The following is a 9,333-nucleotide window of genomic DNA, read 5'->3' on the forward strand; positions in this document are numbered from 1 at the left end:
TATCAAAGTGGTCTGGCACTGAACCCACAATATTTCCAAGGTTTGCCTGTATACCTATGGAGATAAATAAGTTAGATGAAGTAACTGGAGAATCTATAGGTATAACAGGTAATAGGAGTTCTCTGTACTGTTTTTATTTTTGTGACTTACATCATTTGAAATTATTTCCAAATAAAAAATAAAACAAAATGTAAGGAATACTAGTCAAGTTCACAGCCCAGTGCAGGCTGTGGAAGGCACTTAGCAAATCCTCTGTCTCTCCCCCTTCTCTCCTGTCCAGTGTGGAGACTGTGAATGATGGGCAGTTTCACAGTGTGGAGCTGGTGATGTTAAACCAGACCCTGAACCTGGTGGTGGACAAAGGAGCCCCCAAAAGCCTGGGAAAGCTGCAGAAGCAGCCAGCAGTGAGCATCAACAGCCCCCTCTACCTTGGAGGTAAAACCCCATCCCTTCCCACCCTGACCACCTCCACCTGTCCCCAGACACCCACACCCAGGCCCACTGGTGGGGCTCGCCACTCTTATTTCAGCACCCACTGCCAAAGCTAATCAAGGAAGGCTTCCTGGAAGAAGTGACAACCAAGCTGCTCCCTAAAGGGTGAACAGTTAGCTAGGTGATGGGAAGGAGAAGAGGAAAGGAGAGAGGGCAGGGCTCCTTCTGAGAAACTACAAGTTGTTCAGGGAGGATGGGGGAAGGTAAAGATGGAATGGGGAGGGAGGAGATGGAGACAGGGGCCAGGCCCTTCCACATACAGGCTTCCCTCTGCTGTGCCACCTTCTCAGTTCTATGAGGCTCAGTTGATATATGTAGAGGAACATATTTGAGATTAAGGTCATTCAAAGGCCAAAGAGAGAAGGAGCCACCAGTCTGGAAGAGCGTGGGCCTGAAACACAGCCTTGGGCCGGTGGTTCTCAAAGGGTTATGAGCCCCAAAAAAGCACCAGAGCAGCTTGTTCAACACGGAGATTCCTAAGACTTCTCCCAAGGAGTCCACCTCCAAGGGCTGGAATGTGGGTGAGCAGGGTGGGCAGGGAAGGGTCTTCAGCTCGCTGTCCTGGCATCACTCCCACAGGCATCCCCACCTCCACGGGCCTCTCGGCCTTGCGCCAGGGCATGGACCGGCCGCTGGGCGGCTTCCATGGCTGCATCCACGAGGTGCGTATCAACAACGAGCTGCAGGACTTCAAGGCCCTCCCACCACAGGCCCTGGGCGTCTCGCCAGGCTGCAAGTCCTGCAGCGTGTGCAGGCACGGCCTGTGCCGCGCCGTGGAGAAGGACAGCGTGGTGTGTGAGTGCCACCCGGGCTGGACTGGCCCACTCTGCGACCAGGAGGCCCATGACCCCTGCCTCGGCCACAGGTCAGTGTTCCCCCCGCCCTAGCCCTCACCCCTGCCCTGCCCGGCAAGTGGGCACTGGTGGAAGCCGGAGGGGTTGCAGTCAGACTTAGGACGTGTGTGAGTGGGGTCAGGAACGTACACATCCAAACAGCAGGTCTTGCCCAGAGGAGACATCAGCATGCGGGGGCCTGGCTGGAAAACACTTGACTTGTCAAGTGGCCTTTAGACCCTGTCCAGAGCCGCAGCAGCCCCCACACTGCCTCCGAGCCAAGTTGAAAGGGGCGCCTGTACCCATGTGCTGTGGCAACTGGGTGCGTTTCGGCCCCAACTGGGCTCTCCCCTCAGTGGTGCACAGCAGAATCATTTCATGGCTCTGGCATTCGCTATGCATTCAAATATTTACTGAGGGCCTACTACGGATCAGGCCTTGTGCTAAAAATACAAGACCCAGCATCCTCAGTGTTTAAAAATCTGAATCAGCCAAAAATAACACCAGAGCCATGTCTAGTACTTTGCTTGGCTGAACAAGCAGGGACATGATGTTGTGGCTCACGAGTGAAGGAGAGCTATAAAGGGGGTGAGTTCCCTGGGTAGCCCTGGAGTGTGTGTGTGTGTGTACGCACATTTGACTCTAAAATGACTATGTCTACAATGAACCCTCGCTCTGAATGTCATCCCAATAGAGAGAATGCTGTAGAGCAATTAAGAATCTAGGCTTTGGCATCAGTTTCTCCATCTATGAGATGTGGATAAGTCTACTGCACAGGACAGCAGAGGAGAGGGGACTGTAGAAAGTAAGACTGACGCTAGGTGTAAAGCACTTACCCCAGTGCCTGGCACCGAGTGAGTGGCAGCTGGTGGTGATGGCAGTGATGGTAATAATCACGTTATCAATGAAGATGGCAGAACAATTACACTGTGTGGAGGCTGCTTAGGTTCCTCTGAGCAGCGACTTGCCACTCGGATACATGGGTTCTGCCGTCCGGGTGTGAAACAGCCTCATGGAGCTCACAGGGGGCAGGGGTTGTTGGGGGATGCTCGGCCACTGGGCTGGTGGAGGGCGGACCACAGGGTGGAGAAGGCCTAAGGTCCCACAGTTCCGAGTCCCCTGGCCAAGCCTGGGCCTGGCTGGGGTGGACAGAGGAAGCTGCACTGACTGCCTGGTTCCCCCTCTCCTCCTCACCTCTGCCCCCAGCTGCAACCAGGGGAAATGCGTGGCATCCGGGACCTCATATGTGTGCAAGTGTGCTGAGGGCTACGGAGGGGCCTTGTGTGACCACAAGAATGACTCCACCAACGCCTGCTCAGCCTTCAAGTGTCACCACGGGCAGTGCCACATCTCAGATCGAGGGGAGCCCTACTGCCTGTGCCAGCCCGGCTTTAGTGGGGAGAACTGCGAACAAGGTGGGTCCACTGTGCACATGGGAGGTGGGGCCTGGGAAGGATGCTGGAGTCAGAGTGGCCTAAGTTCCAGTTCTGGCTGTGCCACTGGGAGCCTGCATGACCTTCATTAAGACTTTCTGAGCCTCAAATTCCCTCGTCTTGAATAAGGGGGCAACACTATACCTTCCTGTATCGGTTATGCATTGCTGCATAACAAATTAGCCCCAACACATAGCAGTTCAAAACCACACCTAAACATGTTCCATCCTACACAGTTCCTGTGGGTCAAGGAGTCAGAAACAGCTTAGCTGGATAGTTCCAGCTGGGTCTCTCGAGGCTGCAAACAGCCAGGACTTTGTTCTTTCTCCCCTCTCCCCTCCCTTCATCCTTTTCCAGTTGCCAGCCCTTGAGCTGCCCATGTGGCCCTCTGACCAGCACCACCGACTCACCTGGGAGCTTATTAGAAATGCGGACACTCAGGCCCAGCCCAGACGTTTTGAATCAGAACCTGCATTTTAACAAGAGCCCTCGGTGATTTGTATGCACATTAACATTTCAGATGTTGCCCTGTAGTCTCCTTCCAAGCCTCCTGCCATTACTGGGTCAACAAAAGACAGTTCCTTGGTCTGATCTCATTTCAAAAGCATCAAATTACTTACCTCACTTAGTGGCCCCTTTAGTGTATTAATCTGGAGATAAGCTCAAAAAAGGAAAACTGAACTTATATTACAGTTGAAATGGTTCTGTCTCACCTTGGAGGTTTTTCTCCTGCATGGAAACTGAGATGTCTTCATCATCCTCCCTGCCACCAGAATCCCAGGCCGGCCACCCCCTGTCACTAGAGGACTCTTTCACATTTTATACCTTGTTGAAATACCCTTCTTAACTAATTTTGTTAAATAATGTATTTTGAAATAATTTCAGATCTAACAGAAAAATTGCCATAACAACATAAACAGTGTTCCTGTTCCCGTCAACTGGATGGCCCACCTGTCAGCATGCTGCCGAGTTTGCGCCCCCTTCTCCCCACATCACACACATCTATTATTATTAGTCTCCTTTGGATCCTTTTAACCATCTCATAATTGTAAAAAACTGTATCCAGCTTAACAAAAGTCACATTACATCACATGAACCACCTTAAACTTTAAAATGCATAAAGCCCTTTTGCATTCACAATCCCTCTGGCGCTCATAACAGCCCATGAAAAAGCAGGAAGGACCAGGAAATGTGTCGCCATTTTCCAGACAAGGAAACTGAGGCTCAGGGATGACAAGTGACTGGTCTAAGGCTGTGTGGCCAAGGACCCGGGTCCTGAGTCCATTACTCGCTCTCTCTTAGTGCCTTGCTCCAGATGCTTTCCCAGTGCAATGAGGACAGTAGTGGGGTCAAGGTGAAGAGTTGGGTCAGAGACCAGAGGATTAAGCAGATCCAGGGGTCCCCTCCCCTCCCCTCATTTCTACAACTTATGGAAAAGCTCACACACACACAGACTCTGGCTCACTGACTCCTGTTCCTCTTTCAGATCTCAACTCCAGCATCGCTTCCCAGAGACAATCCCTGGCCCCTTGGCTAGTCAGGCTCCTTTGCTATGTACTTTGTATAAACATATCCAGTTTCTTCATAGCATCCACCTCAGTTTATCACTACAAATATATTTATTTAAATGACTATATAATTAGTGTCTAGACTCTACACCAATGGAAACAGGCTCCTGAGAGTGGTGAAGACAGGGACAAACTGGATATCTCCTGCCCTGTCCAAAGCCCCCAGCTTCAGCCCATCATTGCCATGCAGGGATGCAGGCTCAGCTTTGCCAGAAACCACATATCCCAATGTTTAGATGAAATCTCCTGTTTTTTGGTTTTTTTTTTTAATATTGGCATTTAATTTGGTTTTTAAACATTTGTGGCACAGTCACAACATGTCTGGGGTGGGACTTAGCCCTCAGTCCACCGATGTGTCACATCGAGTCTGCTCTTTAAGTTCCTTGAAGGAAAAGGACCAAGTCTGCACTTGTGACCCTGATATCCTCGGGGCTTAGTTTTAAATCTAGTACAGAGCCTGGCACAGAGGAGGCACTTAGTATTTGTGGAACAGTTGGATGGGTTATGCGGAGGTGGGCAGGGAGATGGACGGATGGGACGTGAGTGAATAAGTACGTATGGGCTTCAGACCACGAGGGTTTCCGAGCAGCCCACCCCGGACAGCCATCTCCACCACCAATGCCCCGTTGCCCTCACCTCTTGTGCCCTCTGCAGAGACGTCATGCCTGGGGGAGGTAGTCCGAGAGGTGATCCGCCGCCAGAAGGGTCACGCCTCGTGTGCCACGGCCTCCAAGGTGCCCGTGATGGAGTGTCGTGGGGGCTGCGGGCCCCAGTGCTGCCAGCCCACCCGCAGCAAGCGGAGGAAATACGTGTTCCAGTGCACAGACGGCGCCTCGTTCGTGGAAGAGGTGGAGAGACACTTAGAGTGCGGCTGCCGCCCGTGTTCCTAAGGCCCCCTGCACCCCCTCCGCCTCCCGGACTCCAGCCGGGTGGGGTGGGGACGGCCACGGGGGACCCCCCCCCACGGCAAGATTCGACGTGAAGCAGCAGCTGGAGAGGACGCAAAAGAAGAGAATATTAAGTATATTGTAAAATAAACAAAAAATAGAACTTATTTTTATTATGGAAAGTGACTATTTTCATCTTTTATTATATAAATATATCACACCATCTGAGTATATGTACCATATAGTGAGTTATTTTTACCGAGTGTTTTGTTCTGTGTTGTGTATGTGTTGTCTTTTTATAAACAGCTGTTAAACGTTTTAAGGAAAAAAGACTAATAAAAATGTTTTAAAACAAAAGGATGAGAATAAAGAAGGGATAGCCTGCCTGAGGAGGAAGGAAGAGGTTCATACGTTCAGGAAACATGACGTCGTTAGATCGGCAGAAACCAAGACCTGCTTACTGAGCTCAGGAAACGGAATGAGAAGAGAAGGAGAATGAAGGAAAAGATTTTTCTTTGTGTCTTCTGATTTTTAATGACTTTTTTCCCTTCCCTAAAAGCACGCAGCTTCTCAGTCCTGGTTGTCAAGGCCCAGGATGCTCAGTTCCTCCAGGAAAAGCCACTGAGCACTGGCCTCCAACTCGCGCTGGGACCTAAAGCACTGGCCGCCCCCGTGTGCGCTGGGCCCCTGCAGGGTTTGAACGCACTGCAGACCCCCACCCCTTCCTGGCTGCCCCTGATTCCATTACAGGACTGTCTGAACTCTGCCATGGGCTTCATCTGAGCCTATTTTGCCAAATCTGAAAACAGCTGCCTTTTTCCTGCCCACCCCCTCCAGCCGCCTGCCAGGGAGGCAGTCCCCCTGCTGCTCCTCCGGGAACGCAGGGGCCACCCATCTCCTGGAGCCCCAGCACCAGCCCTTCCTCTGGAAGCTCTGAACCGCTCCCCTCCCTCAGCCAACCTCGTATTGGAAGGTGACACCAGGAGCGCAGGCAGCCAGGGCTGCTGGGCATGAGGAAGGTCAGGAGCCAAGCCTGCCCACAGCGGAAGCCCGGCTGCAAAGTTCTGGGAGGCTCCTGCCACGGGACAGACAGGCCTCTGACACCTAATCCTCCAGGCCACCGTCATTATGACAAGGACCCCTTGCTCACCTGCAGCCCTTCTCCATGCATATCCGCACTGCATCTTATTCTAGCCATGCAACCCCTGCCCCCAGCAAAAGGTAAAACAATATAACCCCGTTTCGTAGACAAGGAAACTGAGGCCTCTCTCCAGCCCTGTAACTCACCTTAAACCACATCTCTGATAAGTGGAAGAGCCAGGCCTGGAGTCCAGGCTCAAAACCCTAGACTCCTTCTCCAGGAGAGCATGAACACAGTTGATTCAGGCAGTTTAAGTTCATCAGAGAAGCCCTACCAGAAAAGGAAAGTAAATGGTTTTTCCTGCTATTTTTCCTGCTCTCACTCTGCCTTGTTCACTCCTCGTTCTGCCTCCTTAGTAGCCAGAAAGATTCTAGACTGGGGCACTTACAGATCAGGAAACGTCAGCCAGGCCAGCCAGGCCAGCCCGTCCAGCCCAGACTCCACTCCAAGAACTGCCAGCCCTTCTGAAGGCACCTTGCGCCTGCCGCTTCCCCACGTTTGTCTCCCCCTTTCCAACCCCATCAGCCCAGGGGCTCAGCTGCTCACACCAACCCCCTGTCTCTCACCCATCGCCCCCTCCCCCAGTAGCCTGCCCTGCAGAAGAGTCAGGGAGGAGATTGTGGCACCCAGTGGACCATCCAGCTCTGAGCATCCCCAGAGGAGCCTAGTGGTTCTCCGAGGACCGATGGTGAGCCAAAGGCTCAAAACATCAAGAAGGGAGAAAGAAAAGGAAAGAAGATGGAGGAACAAAAGGCAAGTGGTAGATAGACAGGAAGGAAGAGAGGGAGGGATGGAGGGAGGAAAGGAAGGAAGGAAAAGAGGGAAGGAAGTGGGAAGGAGAGAGAAACAACAAAAAGAAGAGGGGGTGAAGAGAAAGAGGAAGGGATAAGATGGAGGAATTTACTTAAAAACGTATATTATATGTAATATACATCATGTTCAGGTACTTACTGTACCTTATGATGACTTTGTTTCAAATATTAATGGCTAGATTGACTTGGTACTTACTACATTATACATTGGGTACCATTCTAACTTATATACATTAATATAGAATACATATATTCATTTAATTCCCAAAACAACCCCATAGTAAAGACATTGCTAACCCATTTTATAATTCAGTAAATTGAGGCATAGGGAAGTTAAAGAACTTGTACAAAAACAGATGCCTAATAAATTACAGAGCCAGGATCCGGGCCCATGCTGTCAGACTCCAGGACTTGCTCCTCGTGGGAAGGAAAAAGGTCCCACCTCTAAGGATCCTACAGTCTGAGGCAGAAACAATCATGGAGATAGACAATTGTTTTATTATATGGAAGTAACTGTCCAGAAGTAAGGAATTTCCAATCCCGGGTCTTCGAAGATGAATAGGAGTTTGCCAGGGCACAGGAAAGGGAGGTGAACTTTCCATGAATGCCCTATTAAAAAGCAGGGGAATATGAAAAGACCTGGCATGTCTGTGGCAGAGTCAGGGGTCTGGGGTGGCAGGAGTGTGGATGCACAATGGGGAGCAGGGATAAATGCGGGAGACATGAAGCAGGGGTCTGACCAGAAACTGCTGTGGGGGGCAGGCTAGACCACAGGGCCCCAGCAGGGTTTCTGAGCAGAGGAATAGCAGAACAAGCTCTGTGTTAGGAAGAGAACTGGTGGCAAAGTGGAGAAAGGCCTGGAAGAAGATATAAGGCTTTGGGGCTTCCCCAGCTGTGGACTTCAGTTTGTTGAGGCTAGACAACACTGATTTCTGGATGGGTCACAAAGTCATTGTGGTAGCTCAGAAGCTCGCCCCTGGAAGGGGTGTCCTGGGATCTGCCCAATACCCTCCCATCCCCCACACCCTGCCAGCCCTCCTCATGCAGACAGGTTGTCATGAGCCTTATTCTACCACCAGCACTCCTTGCTAGCTCTCCCCACCCAGCACGAAGCCCAATCAGCCTGCCATATGGAAAGCCCCACCCAGGGTCCCTGACATTCTGGGAGGACTTGCCAAACTGCTGGCTTTCTCTCCACCTCCCCAAAGAATCGGAGGCCTTTCTCTGCCAGTCACCCCCAGGGCCCAGCCCTGAATCCAGCCACAGTCAGCCAAGCCAGTTAAGAGGACAAGGTTCTTTCTCTCAGTGTGGTTTGGGGTGATTTTGAGCTTTCCCAATCAGTTTTGGAAGCCCTGACTTTATGAAATGCCAAACTCAGGACCATTAAGAAAATCCTCCCCAAAATGAAGTTTTTCTAACAAATGGGGATTAAAACAGTCTTACTTAAGCAGCCAAATTCTAGAAACAGAAAGTTCCACGGGGCAGAAAGAGTTCAGCTGGTTAACTCGCAAACTTAACGGTTCAATGCTTGTGTGTAAGGATGTGCACGTGTACAGGAGGAGGGGCTCAGGCTCTGTTCACCCTGAGCAGGGTTCAGGGAAAGGGAACGGGAGTGTCCCTTTTGACTCAACCAAGGGACCCTAAAATGGTTAATGAGATAATGTATTTAAAAGCTCTTTGTAAAGTGTAAACTAAACCTTAAGTGTAAGATGCTGTTGTTATTATTGCTGTTGTTGTTGCTATTATTGACATGCCAAAAGGCCCTTTGTACAAGATGGCTTTGCCTTTTCAATTTCCTAGAAAAGAAACTGAGTCTGACACTTTGGAAAGATGACAGAGAGGAGGACAAGGAGGAAAGAGGCAAGGAAAGGGAGGGCCATCTCCTAGGGCCAGGGAAGAGGAGAAAGTCCCCCAGGGTGACCCTCAGGAACCCAGGAGTGGCCAGGATGGGGACTGAGCTAACCTTGCCCTTCACTGGATACAAAGCTACCAGCAGACTGAACCCTTCGGCCGAGCAGCCACCCACCGCCTTTGCTGGGAGCAGAAGCCCCTAGCATAAATGGACCTGCCCCTCAGAGACGCCCAGGGTCCCAGGTATCAGAGCGGGAGGCATCCAGGGGGTCCCCTGGTGGCTGGGAACACAGAATCAGAGAAATGGCATGGCGAG

General features: G+C 51.1%; 1 protein-coding gene across 1 annotated transcript in view; it reads left to right on the forward strand.

Moving 5' to 3' along the window:
* Positions 1-5,570, forward strand: part of SLIT3 (slit guidance ligand 3) — a 616,264-nt gene extending 610,694 nt beyond the window's left edge. Inside the window, exons 33-36 of the mRNA XM_057729448.1 lie at positions 281-435; positions 1,072-1,357; positions 2,532-2,740; positions 4,981-5,570. Of these exons, the coding sequence (XP_057585431.1) occupies positions 281-435; positions 1,072-1,357; positions 2,532-2,740; positions 4,981-5,216 (886 nt within the window). The 3' untranslated portion in view covers positions 5,217-5,570. The remainder of the gene's footprint in view (positions 1-280; positions 436-1,071; positions 1,358-2,531; positions 2,741-4,980) is intronic.
* Positions 5,571-9,333: the final 3,763 nt, after the last annotated feature.

Source organism: Hippopotamus amphibius, chromosome 1 (assembly GCF_030028045.1).
Source record: "Hippopotamus amphibius kiboko isolate mHipAmp2 chromosome 1, mHipAmp2.hap2, whole genome shotgun sequence".
Taxonomy (NCBI): Eukaryota; Metazoa; Chordata; class Mammalia; order Artiodactyla; family Hippopotamidae; genus Hippopotamus; species Hippopotamus amphibius.